Source organism: Populus euphratica, unplaced genomic scaffold, assembly GCF_000495115.2.
Source record: "Populus euphratica unplaced genomic scaffold, PopEup_1.0 scaffold591.1, whole genome shotgun sequence".
NCBI lineage: Eukaryota > Viridiplantae > Streptophyta > Magnoliopsida > Malpighiales > Salicaceae > Populus > Populus euphratica.
Window position 1 is genome coordinate 107,302 of NW_011500374.1, and position 14,656 is coordinate 121,957.

At 32.5% G+C, this 14,656-nt stretch overlaps 2 protein-coding genes and 1 long non-coding RNA gene across 3 annotated transcripts; 1 reads left to right on the forward strand and 2 right to left on the reverse strand.

Annotated features, from left to right (window-relative positions):
* Positions 1-2,385: 2,385 nt before the first annotated feature.
* On the forward strand, positions 2,386-3,394 carry LOC105114169 (uncharacterized). Its single transcript, XR_840076.1, has 3 exons — positions 2,386-2,463; positions 2,538-2,661; positions 2,796-3,394. It is a non-coding gene; the product is annotated as an uncharacterized LOC105114169 (long non-coding RNA).
* Positions 3,395-3,657: 263 nt separating this feature from the next.
* Positions 3,658-8,071, reverse strand: LOC105114170 (3-dehydroquinate synthase). The gene is made up of 10 exons (XM_011010636.1): positions 7,954-8,071; positions 7,617-7,856; positions 7,264-7,430; positions 6,631-6,729; positions 6,458-6,526; positions 6,241-6,381; positions 6,047-6,136; positions 5,442-5,609; positions 4,226-4,304; positions 3,658-4,109 (listed from the first exon to the last, which is right to left on the reverse strand). The coding sequence occupies exons 1-10, from the start codon at positions 8,030-8,032 to the stop codon at positions 3,982-3,984; spliced, it is 1,260 nt and encodes a 419-aa protein (XP_011008938.1). The 5' UTR covers positions 8,033-8,071; the 3' UTR covers positions 3,658-3,981.
* A 329-nt stretch (positions 8,072-8,400) lies between these two features.
* LOC105114171 (aldose 1-epimerase-like) lies at positions 8,401-11,844 on the reverse strand. Its single transcript, XM_011010637.1, has 5 exons — positions 11,510-11,844; positions 11,322-11,371; positions 9,561-9,684; positions 9,330-9,437; positions 8,401-9,200 (listed from the first exon to the last, which is right to left on the reverse strand). Exons 1-5 carry the CDS (start codon positions 11,823-11,825, stop codon positions 8,584-8,586), a joined length of 1,215 nt encoding a protein of 404 aa, XP_011008939.1. The 5' UTR covers positions 11,826-11,844; the 3' UTR covers positions 8,401-8,583.
* Between the last annotated feature and the right edge of the window lie 2,812 nt (positions 11,845-14,656).

Genomic DNA, 14,656 nt, shown 5'->3' on the forward strand with positions numbered 1-14,656 from the left:
TAGTATTATTATTGCTACTATTATTATTGTTGTTGTTATTGTTACTATTGTTGTTGTTTATAATTGTTGTTTATAATTTGTACAATTAACCTCCCTATGGTTATACCCCGGTCTTGCCGGGTTATTTATTACTTCGACACTCCTACACTTGGGAGAAGACATTAATCTTTTCGTCGTGTCATGTATGCTTCTTGATATATAGTTTTTCAACAAGTATGTATATATAAGAAATCATAAATAATAGTTAAGAGGAAAAATGAAATACAAATAAATAAATAATGACATATTAAGGAGTAGCAATCGTTAGATCAAAATGTAATCTATGATTGATAAGATGGGTAAAACTCACATGTCTTCAAAATAAAAATGAAGCTAATTTTATCATTTTGAAAGGAAAATATCATATAGACGATAATTAAAAAACAACCTATTTTTAGGATGTCCTCTAGAACATTTCAAAAGAATTCTCATTCTTTCTCTGTATTTATTAATTTTAAAATAGATAATTTTCACAAATATATATTTATACCCCCACAATAAAAATAAAATGCCTTTATAAAAACTCAGATACTATCGACAAGAGCTTGTTTGAGAATACGATTCAAATTGTATTCCCTTAAAATTTAAATATTTTTTGTTTAAAATTATTTTTTTTATATTTTTAGATCATTTTGATGATTTGATGTTAAAAATAAATTAAAAAAAATTATTTTGATACATTTCTAAGTGAAAAACACGTTGAACCGCAACTGCTACCACATTTTCAAACATACCCTAAGTGTATGGATAAGAAATTAAATACATAAAATTTAATATGATAATAATTACAAGATAAATTAAAAAGCTTAGGGTTTTTTAATAATATAATTGCATTATATGACCATGAGAGAGGATAAGTCTTGTACCAAAAAATTGGAACCCACTCCTAAAGTTATGATTCTAAATCCAAAGCTTGTCTTTAACACCTAAAAACTCTATAAATAGTAAAATACTAATTTATCCAAACTTAATCTTTCAATAACTAGTTTCTCAGTGTAATTATTATGCATTCATCAACAATGATCCGCTTTAGACATTATATCATGAAGTGTGTCTATTATGCTAAATCATGTTTGTTCTCATCATTATACTCATTCATTATTTGAATAAGATTTGAAACTCTTTACAAATATTATTCCACCTTATACAAGGATTTACAATCAATATTATTTAAGAACAGATGAAACATTTTTTCTAATTCACCTAAGATAGTGAATTCTTTCTTGATTACTTAAATACTTTCATATAATTCATTTTATACTCAATATATGCCCATTTGTTACCCTCAATTATAACTATATGTAACATGATTAAAATATAACACTCCTCATATAAGATAATTTAGTGATCCCAAGTTTAAGAATTACTCACACAACTATTATGTAAGTCTTTCTATAGACAAATGATCTTTTCATATAAAATTTTCATACAAGTCAATACAGTGAATATGTTATCTGACAAACACTTACATATTAGTTCTAGGTATTCCTTATACCTCAGCTTATAAGAACAATTGCTTCTTTTTATAAATGAAAGAATATGTACTTATCTCAATAACTTTAATTAATGTTCAATTTTAATAGAACATTGACTGAGAATATTTTAGGAACAATGTTTTGATGCAATAAAAATCTTATAATTATAACAACTTTACAATTTTATTTGCAAAAAAAATTTTCCCGTTAAATTCATCTTTATTCTAGATTCATTAATCAAATATTAAATTCATTAATTAAATATTTGATGAATATTAAAGATAAATATATCTTTATTAATATTAAATATATTTACATCAACAAAGTCAATGTCGTAACTAATATATTAACTATAATAGATACATATCAATAATTTTGACATGCAAAACTGGTGAAAGGTTTTCATTATTAGTTGATTATTTAATAAATTTGTTTTTAAAACGAAAACTTTTTTTTTTTTCATCTTCATCTCTTTTCATTTTGAATTGAGAAATATTGAGTTCATCAATACTTTTTGTTCCCGATCAAATGTGTTCATTAAACTCTTAACATGGAAGCTGATGAAGGGGGATGATTTATACACATCTTCCAGTTTGTTGGATAACAACTGCCTTCAATTTAAGACGAAATAAATTCCTGGAAGTTCTTATTCCATCATGAATTATTTAATTTAAATGGTAAGCTTAAATATTATACTCTAACTTGGAAACAAGACGAGAGTTTGTATTTTATGCTTATCTTATACTAATTTTCTAAAAAAAAAAGGTGACAGATAGGTTGACAGATTATTAAGGAAATGGAAATTGTCAATAATTAAAAAAAAAAAAGGCATAATGAGATATCTTCTCCTCCCTTCTTAACATCCCTATGCTTATCTTATGCTAATCTAACAGCGTTATGATACTTTCTGGTGTGCTTTTGTGGTGGAAAATCCCAGTTTCTTCTCATGGTTGATCGTTTGAATATGCCAGTATGCTTTTAGATCAATCTTTTCTAATCTTGGTTGCACTTTTTAAAATACAGGATCGTGGGATTGTCCCTGATGGTGGTATGGAAATGACTAGATCACAGCCCGAACTATATACAAGGGCTCTAACACAGGAGCTCAGCAGGCATGCCGCTGTTATTCTTCGAGGAACTCACATAGGTAAGAGCTTTCCATCAATTTGATTTTTCTTCAAAGTGCTTTAAGCATATAATGAATGTGTTTTTTTTATTTTTATTGTGCTACTTTGACGCATCTCACCATGACACTGGGTTTCATTGCTTTTATCATGCAAGTTGCCAGACATTGTTGTCTGGGCATTCCTAGGCTTGGAAAGGGATCCTCGAACCCGTAGGGCGTCTGCTGAGTCTTCCTACAAATTAAGTTCTTATGCTTACGTTTTCTATCCTTTTATTAGTAGCTATATTGATCTTTGTTGATCTCCTATGGTTGATTTTTTCGGCATACTATGCTGGACTGTCAATGCTCACTATGGTTTGATTTTCATCCGTTGAATTATTGAACTACAAGTTTGTCATCTTCGATGAATTGATAGCCACATTGGCCAAGGCTTATTGAATATGGTGATTCAGTAATTCTGTAGCCTATACAGGGACATGACATAGAGAGAGATCTACTTTCATTCATTTCTTGGCATGTGCTCACGAGAGGCTAGGTCTTTAGACTACCAGCTACTATACTGATGGAGCAAACTTGACTTGCATTGTTCTAGCTTAAGCCATGCTGCATATTTGTTACTACATTTGCGATTCAATATTCAGTCAAGGATTGTGGGACTTCTTCATTTTCTCTTTTGCACTTGAATTCTTCCATTGTTTTGGGCCAATACTTTTGCCTTCACTTCGAAGGTTTCCAGCTTGGCATGACCCCCGTGTATGTGGCATCCCTCTGTTTCATAAATGATCGAAACCGATGCCCAAAGTTACAGTAGTTTAGCTACAACCTCAAGGTCACGGGGAATGGTATTCTTAGGCTGTTATTATTATTAAATTTTTTTCAATCAATTGCCTTGGTGAAACTTTATTTACAAGTTGAAAAGTAGCTCCACCGTCCACTCCCTCACATAAGTATTTGAGAGTGGGACTAATAACAACGGGCGACAAGAAAATTTTGGCCTTGAACTTGCACCAACACCCCTCTAAAAATAAGCAACATGCATGAGGTAACGAAGAGGATGCCATGTCTACTAAGAGACAAAGTACAGATATAATTTCTGCTTTCGGCAGCAACTAGTTATTACAATGGCATACATCCCACACAAGAGGAGACTCGTAATTTCATTCTTGCTCGCGTCTCCAATTGACTGGAGAAGGAACTGGATATTAGGATAAGCATATTGCAAATGTTTCCCGTGTTGTTGCTTAGTAATTCTTCAGGTTAACTATGTTGATGCAGGTAACTTTGCTGCTGCTTGGCTTCACGGTATGGATTCTCATGAATAGTATGATCACATCACATTATTCAGTTCTCAACAATGAATTCTTGAATTTCTATTCCCGTATGCCGTGCTCCTCCTTGTATTCGCAATAATACTTCATCACCAACTTTCAGTGAAGTAACAGGAATAGCTGCTTTTCGCAGTCCATTTCCTGCGAAAGATAAATAGGCGATTTTGGAACATTCAAATACGCAAGATGAAGAGAAACTACTGACAAATAAATGACTCAAAACATTGCAAAAACCAAAACCAGCAGTCCTGACAGACCTTCACAAGGAGGGATTAAGGCAACTGTTTCTGCATTCTGGAGGAAAATGCTGTATACTGTTTGATCATCTGACTCTCTCTGCAACACCAAACATTCTATAAGATTTAAAATACAATCCTTCTGCAATCAGTATCAGCAAGTTCTTTAACAAAATTTAAAATACATGGCAAACACAAGGAACAGATTCCTCTGACAAGGACTAGCAACAAAGAATATTCTCAAAGGAACCATACCAACTATAAAGGAACCAGCAAGACAAAAGAAATCCTTATTTTATGAAAATAATAATAATAATAATAATAATAATAATAATAATAATAATAATAATAATAATAATAATAATAATAATAATAATAATAATAATAATAATAATAATAATAATAATAATAATAATAATAATAATAATAATAATAGTCTACACTTTTTGGCTATTAAAATAACTGAAGAATCTCAGCTATTAACGTATTTCCCTCCAGATCTGTCTGGATTTCACTTATTTAGATTCATAACATAGGAAACGAAGAGGACAAAAAAACAACAAAAGGTACCCTATTCAAAGTTCCTTTTATGATACTCTTTCAGCAACCAAACTGGTGAATAGTGCGTGCCCTAGAAGTCACAACGCAGAAACATAACATGAGAGGAATTTCATCCTCACTTTCTCTGTAAAATGATTTAGCTACAATTTTGATTGTTTCCATTTTCCACTTTTCCTTTGAGATTATAGGTCAACTCAATATTAAACAGATATGGTTTTTTAGTGATCCATCTTCATCACAATTTCCATGCCCTGAACATATTCATCTCATTCTATTTTCACATCCTACTATGTTATAGCATTTGATGTGACTCCATGTCTTCAGAGATTCTGTTCTGCTCATGGAATTTTTAACAAGGTTATCATTACCAGCTAAACATCTCAAATTCTGAAGGAATGAAGCACTTAGTAGATCGACCATCTTCAACTGCACCTCATTACTATTTACTAATTAGTTTAATTTGTTTTGATCAAATGACTTCAAAGCCCCCTCATCAGTTATTTAATCATGCTGTAGATAGTTGTTAGCACTCACATTTTAACAATCAGATGACAGATTGGGTTCAGACAAACAAATTGCAGTCTCAAGTTTATTCACACAATTTTTTACAATTGTAGTTTACAATATTTGTAATTGAACCATAGATCATGCTTGCTAATGGTATCTTCATACAAACCTTTGCCTCAACAAGAATAAGAGGTCTAGTTTCTATCTTCACACGGCCAACAATTGCAGTTCGCAGCTGCCCGTTCTGATCAGCCACAGAAACTTCTTCACCTGCTTTTAGCTCTGAAAGATAGCATGTCCTTCCACCTGGAATTGAGACGTATGCATGCACTGGTCCCTGCACGTTTCCATAAGATAACTTGGTAAAATATACTAACATATATCACAGAATAAATGACTCAGAAAATACTCCAAGTGGAAAATCCAACTACTTGAACATCTGAGAAACCAACCTATTTTCATGCTTAAATTGTGCAATAGAATAGCATGACACAACCAGAAATTTACATAGAACTTTACAGCTCATGAAAAAACTAGATCAACTAATTTCATTTTTAACTGTTGTCTGCCCAAGTTTCTCAAGTCTTTGCCAGCGCTGTATGTAACAGAAAGCAATGAAGTGAATATCTTATAAATCAGATTACTTTTAATTGCATGGTTGCCATGCTTAAGGCAACAATATAAGGATCCAGACTGCATATTACAGTGAATACCAAAAGTTGCAAAAAGACAACAGTCATCAGGATACTCTTGTCAGCATGACAAACAACTCACTGCATTAACACGAAATGGCCTGCTTGCGATGTAATTTGACTCCAAGCACTCTGAGTGAACAAGGAATAGTCCTCTAGCAAAGGAACCAACCTGTGAAAGAATGTCCATCCTATCATAAGTGATTATATATAACCAGCACAAGGAAAAAAAAACACAGGACACATAGAAGTATAGATGAGAAACTAGAGGGATACCAGAAGCCCTTCACCAGGTTTCATGAGGCTACAGAGATCCACACAAACACGATCACCCATTCCAGCTACTTGAACTCGAGTTATGGTAGCTTTGGTCAAGCTTAGCAGATTGGTTGCTTCATTCCTTCTATCACAATATTCCTGATAATATTAACTAGGATAAGAAACAATCTTTACTACTTAGGAATCAAGGGGCAAAATACTGAAATAAAATTACCTTTAACTTAATAACAGCTTCAACATCTTCAACTTTTAGAACAACTCCACCCAAACCATGCTCCAAGGCCTACAATGACAGCACAAACATTTAAAGTCACACCAATACAATAACAATAAATCAGGCATGTAAATTTCATTTTCCCCCCTGATCAAAGAGTATTCAGCGGATACCTCAAGGAAGATTTGTGCTTCAGAATGAGTTTTTGAGATTGCAAGCACTGTCTTTTGACTGCCTTGAAAAGCTGCAACAATATTCTCTGCAGGTATTATCTGCAAGACATAATTACAATTATGAGATAATCTACTATGAACACTTGTGAATACTTGCAATCAAAGAAATCATTTTTGAAAATAATCTACCATGTTAACCTTAATGAGTGAATCACCTGAAACCGTAAGCAAGAGATGTTCATGGAATAGGGGTAACAGCCAGTAGATTTAATTGTTTGGAATATAAAACAAGTTTAGGTGATTCTTAAGAATGTAACGGATCACTTGAATATCAAGGGATGTTCATGGAATAGCAAGAAACGTCCAGCAGATTTAGTTTTTTTGAAATTTAAAGCTTTTTTTGGTGTAAAATATATTTGTTAATGAATTAACAGGTAGTGAAGATAACATCCACATCATTACATTGTGCTTCAGGGAGAGGTACTCCTAAAAAAAAAGGGGGCAGTTCTTAATATCCTAAACCAGGTAAGCACAGCGTTTTCTAAAACAAGCAAGTCCAAAACGATAAAAGATGGCTGATTGGTTCGCGAAATCCTAGTGACAACAGAATCTCCTAAGGAGCAGCATCCATACCTGCCAATCCAATAGATTAATAATCACATTCTCAGCCTGCCCATTTTCTGGTTGAAGCTGCTGTAATTCTTGGGGAGTTGAAACCTCAAAAATAGTGGCAACCCTTTTGTTCTCACCATCCAAAACCTCTCCTTCCTCGATAAATAAAGGGTTTATAAAGGAGAATGCTGCACACACGTTAACCGAACTTTAAAATGAGAAACTCTCATCATGCTGTTTGCTCCATTTATTGATTATATCTCTTACTGTGCGCTAATTATATTAATACAAGATCAGTAATAAAACCCATATCCTAATTAGTAATCAGAGCATGAGAAACAATGTAGAGGATTTCTAATTTAGAGAGTATTTACATGACCAGTCAATAGCAAGTTGTCTATGGTTGGACAAGAAGATGAAGGTATTCCAGCCTCTTTCCACAGCAGCAGTCATGACTTGCTTGCTTTCTGTCCATATCCATACCCTCTTCGATTTCTCATAGGAACCGCCACTTGATGACATTGTGAACACAGAAGTGGAAGAAGAACACGTTGTGACACAACAACTGTAACCCAAAAGGGTTTCCTTATTCAATCTCAACGAGTTCCTTTTATCTGCAAGTATTTATCAATATAGAAAGCAAATTAATAAAAAGAAATATTGGGTTTTGATGAAATGTAGAGAAGAAAACGTGAGGAATTTGAAAGAAACCTTTTAAGGGAGTGAAGTAGGAGAAATGCTTGGGGAATGGGAATCCCAGGAAAGAAGTGGAAGAGAGCAACGTAGCCATGTTTTCAATTTTTTGTTAATTTTTCAGGGTTTTTTTTTAATAAAAATATATTAAAATAATATTTTTAAAATTTATTTTTAAATTCAGTATCCATGTCCTAAGAACTATTTCTCTTAAAAAACAAAATGTTCCGAGAGGGACCAGACGGGGCAGCCTGGGGTTTTCATTTTCATTGAATTCCAAATGAAAAGGTTCCTGAGCAAAAATAATTGTCCACTCAACAAAAAGAAGTGGGTTAGCTAGAATTCACTAAAACAGCATGTGCCTTTGGGCCCATCAACTTGGAAGGAGTCATGAGCTCCATTGAGGGGCCTTCATCGAGCTCCAAAGAAGGTGAACTAAATACACAAATTATTTCAGAAGAAGGGGGCCTACAAAAATAAATAATTGTCCGTTACGAGCAAATTCAGCGATTATTCATTCATTTTCTAGAGCAATATATTGCATAAGACAACAGAAAGAAGAAACGACCTCCTCCGACTTTGAAACTACCGAAAAAGCAGTCTCGAAACAAGTACATAATGTACTCGTGTTTTTTTCGTGAAAATTATCTAGAAAGTAGAGAACTTGAACAACATGTAATGCTTGTAGGGCTTCCCTGGATTCACAATCTGTGAAGGGAAGTTGGGATGGTTAACAGAATCAGGAAATCCTTGAGTCTCTAGACATAGAGCTCCATGGCGTTTATACATAAAACCACCTTTTCCCTTCACGTTCAAAGAGTTGCTAGTAAAGAACTGCACACCAGGTTGATTGGTTAATATCTCCATTGCTCTTCCAGACTTCTCGTCATGCACAATTGCTGCTTTCCTCAACTTCTTGTTTCCACTTCCATCAAGTGCGTAGTTGATGTCATAGCCCTTAGGGAGTTCGTTGATCCTGCTGCCAATGGTGTTAGGCTTGAGAAAATCATAGGGTGTTTCTTTCACCGTCACAATCTTTCCTGTAGGAATGAGCTTGCTGTCAACAGGAGTGTAACGCGAAGCAAAAATCTGAATTTTTTCTGACAAGATATCGCCACTATTGTGGCCACCAAGGTTCCAAAAGGCATGGTTTACTAGATTAACCGGCGTGGCCTTGTTTCTAGCTTTTGCTTCCATTGTTATACACAGTTGGTTGTCTCCAAGTAGCGTGTAGCTTGTTTTTACAAGGAGATCACCAGGGAATCCTGTGAACATGAAAATAATCTTCACATTAAGCGTGTCATCATGCTCTTAGATATATCATAGATGTTATATCTGAGCCTCTCTAGCGTGGAAAATTAAAAGTATGGCCTTAACAGACTATATGTTCTTACCTTGTTCACCATCAAAGCTGTGATAAGCAAAGACAATGTAAGGAACAAGACCATCGGGGCTGTACTTTTTCACTTTCCAAACAACCTTACTGAATCCTATAGGCCCTCCTGATATCCATATAAGCAAGCAATTCGTTCAGAAAGAAACAAGAAATCTCAAGAAATTGGTAGAAAAGCAATCTGAGGAAATTAAGCTTCCACTTTGCTAGGTGTAAAATGATGTAAGGTTACCATGAATCGTGTTATTCCCTGAATTTGCAGGTAGTTTGTAAACAGTTCCATTCAAGGTAAACTGAGCATTAGAGATTCTATTGGCAACCCGTCCCACAGTGGCCCCAAAGGGTGATGAAGCATTCTGCACAAAAAGTCTAATCAATTTCATGGTATAATTCAAGGGAAATTATAAATGGAAAATATTATTACTTGACGTGAAACAAAGCATAAAGTGTCTGACAGAAATGCACCAACGGACAGAACAGTTTCTGCATGTCAGAAGTGAATTTACTTTTATCTTTGAACAAAGGGAAGGCTTTCTCTTCTCTTTTTTCTTTTTTTTTTTCTTAGGATGCAGAAAAAGCAATAATTTGAAAGACGAAACATTTCTTAAGAAGAACAAAACAATTATTGAAGTATAAAATGGGTCATGCTATTTTTCTTACATGTTAAAATCTTCTCTAATTAACTGATAATTTAGAACTTGAAACCCTATTCTAAGTAGTCTCAAATAAACAGTTTTTTTTTTTAAAATTACTTTTGACAGGATTGAAATGCTGGAAAATAACTCTATTTATATATAGGTTTTTGTTAGCAATTTTTTTCTTTATCTATTATTAACCCTAGTTCTTGCAGGACACTGCCCTTCTGTGTACCATGTGTACTTAATTAATGTTTGATACTATGATATAGTGTTTTTAAAAATTAATTTAATTTAAAATATACTAAAATGATATTTTTATTCTTATTTTTTTAATGTTTATATTAATGTATCAAAATCATATAAGAACACTTAAAAAAATCAATTTAATGATTTTTCATGAAAAAAAATTAAAAAAAGAAAAAATAAATGATTATTTAGTATCCATTTGATATTGTGATAGATTTTGTTTTTGAAATTATTTTTTACCTAAAAAAATTAAATTAATGTTTTTTAAATATTTTTTATAATTTTAATATACTAATATAAAAAAATATTTCACAATACCAAACACATTATTAATTTTTCAATAGATATATATATATTAAAAAAAAACAAACAAAGTGGAATTTGAAAATGTCATAGGTCAATTATCATGGTATTACAGTTAATTACCTTTGAAAAGTCATAGGAAAAATATATTAAAAATATCTAAAAATATTATTTTAATAATTTTTCAGGAAAAAATCAATTTGAAAAATACTTTAAAAAGTAGAAATGAACAATCATTTAGTGTTCATTTAACATTGTAATAGCTTTTGTTTTTTTTATTTTTTTATTTTAAAAATATCAAATTGATATTTTTCTAAAAAATATGATTAACATTTACAAATCACACTATTAGTTTTGTAATATATATGTGTGTGTGTGTGTGTGGAATTTAGAAATGTCAAAGGTCAACTCTCATGGTCTTACAATTAACTACCTTCTTTGAAAAGTCAATGGCAAAAATTTGTCTTTATACCGAAGGAAAAGGCATTTAAAAAAGAATGCCTTCGCATTTTGGCAAAGGCACTGCAAAATTTGCGGCAGATTTAGCTACGCCTACAACACTTTTGTCTCATAGCAAGGGTGTGGGTGCAGGCATCGTGGAATATTGTATAGCACTGCAGCGGGAGTCCTGCATGAGCAGCACCATGTGCTTGAATGTCCTTGAAAGAGACACAAACGGACAGGCAGGCAGACAAAGGCCATTCCTTTGGGAATCATTTTGCACAAGAAAGAATGCGAAATGATCCCTTCTTTCATAAACAGAAATCTAAAACATGAAAAACAAATTAAAGAGAGAAAATCCTCACCATGAATTCCTCAATAGTATCAAAGCCAAGAGCAACATCACCTAGCTTTCCTGTCAAGTGTTCGTCAACAAGCAGACGTTATCAGCACAAGAACTCGTATTCTTGAACTTGAGATGCAATATATATAGTAACAAACAGGAAATCCCAAGAGATTGAGTTCACAAAATGGATCGAAGAAGACAACATACCATTTTTATCAGGGAGAACAAGGGAGATGATACGGGCACCATAATTGGTAAGCTTCATGCTGAGATTTCCTTTCTTGAGCTCGTATATCCCAATCTCTCCCCCCATTGCCGAGTCAATACAGGCACACCCAGAAATTACCAGTATGATAAAACAAAACAACGCAGAAAACTTGGACATCTTCTCCACGCAGAATATGAAACAGGCTCGGTCTTTTATCTGAAGATACGAGTCCTTAGTTACATAAGAGATATTTATGGGTGCGCATTGGAGTTGAACGTTGTGAAATAGAAAATAAAGACACAGCGTTTCGACCATAGCCCGTGGTGTTGACCTGGTAATGAATCAACACAACAAGATTGTTAACTGCTCCATTTGCGGACCCCACTATGAAAAGTAGACCATGCATGCTTGGCCCAAACCCCAAAGGGCGCTTAATTTCGGCATGCCCGAGTCACAGATTGGATATTTCTTTAGAAGCTCGTCCCTGGCCTTTCATGAACTTAATGGGCCTGTCATTTTCATCTCTCCAAGAATTGTGCCCTCGTCAAGTGCTTTGCGATATTTGCTTTCAACTCTCGACTATAGCAATGCTCTCATGTTCAAGACTTGCCAATTCTTCAAAATATTTGGGCTTAACGTCTTGAAGAATGCAATGTATTCCCAAATGCATATTTTGGATTGCGCCAAGTGAAGACGCTTAAAAAAAAAAAAAAATAGACGTCCTTCGAGTCAAATTTGAGACTCCTCTATCGAAGGATGTAACCATCGATAAACTCGTCCATTAATGTGCGGTAAACTCAATCATACTGATAATTTGGCGGATGATATAGTAATTGTGACCAAGGAATTCTTTCTTCAACTATTCTTTGCTATGATGGCGAGCTCGAATCGGATTATAAGGTGTTTATAATTAAGATTTATAATCTGACCTCATATTCTAGAATTAAAAAATTAATATACACACATGTAATAAAATATTCTATCAGTATAAAACTTCTTAGAAAATTGTTTTATTTTTTTCGATATAAAAATTATCAATAAATTTACTAATGAAAATTTGTCGTCGACAAGTATCTTCTCGTTAATGTCTTATCCGTTAATAATTTTATCAGTTAGTTTTATACCAAAAAATTATTGTCATCAATGATAAAAATAGGCATGTCATTGTTTGTTGACATATTTGATGGTAAATATTACTGATAGTTTATCAAAAAGTAAATTCATCGATGATATATTGTGTGCCATTAATGGATTGGGCAACATGTTTTGTTAGTGAATCTGTCAGTTTATATCAAAATAATTCACAACTCTCTATAATTATTTGAAAAAAATGATCTTATTTGACCGACGAAATCACTAACAGTTTTTTTTATGTTCATAGGTGATTTCGTTGGTGTTTTAGTTAATTAATTTTTTTAAAATGCTATCAATCAATGTAACATTAAACAATAATAAGCAACTAATTTAAATTAAATAACACATTTTATATTATTAATTTAACTATATAAATCAATTATATATATATATATATATATATAAAAAGTTGGCACTACTGGTGGAGTTGGAGGTAGAGGGGGAAGGGGAGGAAAATTTATTGGAGGTTTATAAAGGGCAAGATAATGACCATGCAAGTATGCCATCAACTCCTCTCATTGCTTCTTACTTTATTCTTTCTACTTTGCCTCTATTTTGGTACTCATAACACCAATTCATTATTCAACCAACTCCTCAATAGCTGGTGATAGCTTCCTCGAGTCGAGTTATGGGGTGTTGATGACCGAGATACTACAATCTTACCTTATATCTCAAGTCGTAATCATAAAGATACCATAAACCTAATTCCTATTGTGTCGACCTATTGCTCTAACTTCCAATCACAACTCTAGATTGTATTTTGGATAGGTTAAATGGTTCTCTTTGTTTTTGGTATGCATGCCACTATTATATTATTCATGCATAAAAAAGTTGAAGATATGGATAAAAAATATTAGTCCAAACTATATAAAAAAATTTCAAAGTTTACTTACAATAAATAACTCAATTGTCCATAAACTATTGTACTCTTTTTATTTGTCCTCCCTCCATATATGTATTTCCATATATAACTCTATCAGAGTTGACTCATGTTTAAGCTATGTAGTCTGTAAAATAAATCAATAGTTAAACATTTTTTAAATAATAACTATCATTTTAAGAAAACTAATTAAAAATAAAATAGGCTCTTACCAGGCGTTTTGCATGGTTAGTATAATGAAGTGAACCATTAATATGCTTGATAATGGAACTGTGAGTCTTCTTGGTTTTGTTTGAAAACTCTCTCCATGACTATCTCCTACAACCCTCTAACATCAAGAACTCTATATATCTCTCCCAATTATTTTTAATGATATAAGAAGGTTTAAAAATCTTTCACACTTCAAAGTCATTTGACTTGACTCTTTTCTTAGTATAAGTGTGTATGTCATACTAAAAATTACGTAAACTAATTCAGAAGTTCGTTAAACTACAAAAACATAATGATACAAAATTACAATTTTACCAAAAATTATAAACTTAACATGTTATAACTTATCTAATTGCGCTATAATTTTTCTTGACTTGTCTGGTAACCTTAAAGTTTGCACCATCCCACTAGAAAATTTTCTTATAATCATTAGAATAAAATAATTAATTAAAAATTTTAAAAATAAATATATATTAACTAAAAGTATAAATTATATATGCATTAACTTAAACTTCCCCCATAAAGCCTTAACCACAAGTATTCACTATGGATGATCTTTAAGCTTGCTTTACTAAAATAGAAGCACTTTCATTATGGATGTTATTGTTCGCTCAGCTTCTATAGTTGTGAGCTTAAAAATCAATTCGCACAGCTTCTATAGTTGTGAGCCTAAAAATCAATTAATTAACTTCAAATTATATAAACACATGGTCATCAATTTAATGTTATGTTTGAAGAATACAAATTTTCTTACATGGTTAAATCCAACTTCCATTTTATTATTAACTTGTTAGAATAAGAATCTCTAGCAGATGAGATGTTAAATTTAAAACTCATACTTAATGAGCCTACACTGTTAGCAAATGCATTAAGTGTATCTTCATGATTAACATTTAAATGCATCAAAGGCTCTCGAACACTA

Excerpts from the sequence above, each read along its gene's own strand:
- LOC105114170 (XM_011010636.1), bottom strand. The coding sequence starts at position 8,032 with ATGGCTACGTTGCTCTCTTCCACTTCTTTCCTGGGATTCCCATTCCCC. Across the intron at positions 5,610-6,046 it reads GGCCATTTCGTGTTAATGCA|GGACCAGTGCATGCATACGT; the intron begins GTGAGTTGTTTG and ends GGAAACGTGCAG. Across the intron at positions 4,305-5,441 it reads TTATTCTTGTTGAGGCAAAG|AGAGAGTCAGATGATCAAAC; the intron begins GTTTGTATGAAG and ends TTGGTGTTGCAG.
- LOC105114171 (XM_011010637.1), bottom strand. The coding sequence starts at position 11,825 with ATGGTCGAAACGCTGTGTCTTTATTTTCTATTTCACAACGTTCAACTC. Across the intron at positions 9,438-9,560 it reads AGGGAATAACACGATTCATG|GAGGGCCTATAGGATTCAGT; the intron begins GTAACCTTACAT and ends TATGGATATCAG. Across the intron at positions 9,201-9,329 it reads CAGCTTTGATGGTGAACAAG|GATTCCCTGGTGATCTCCTT; the intron begins GTAAGAACATAT and ends TCATGTTCACAG.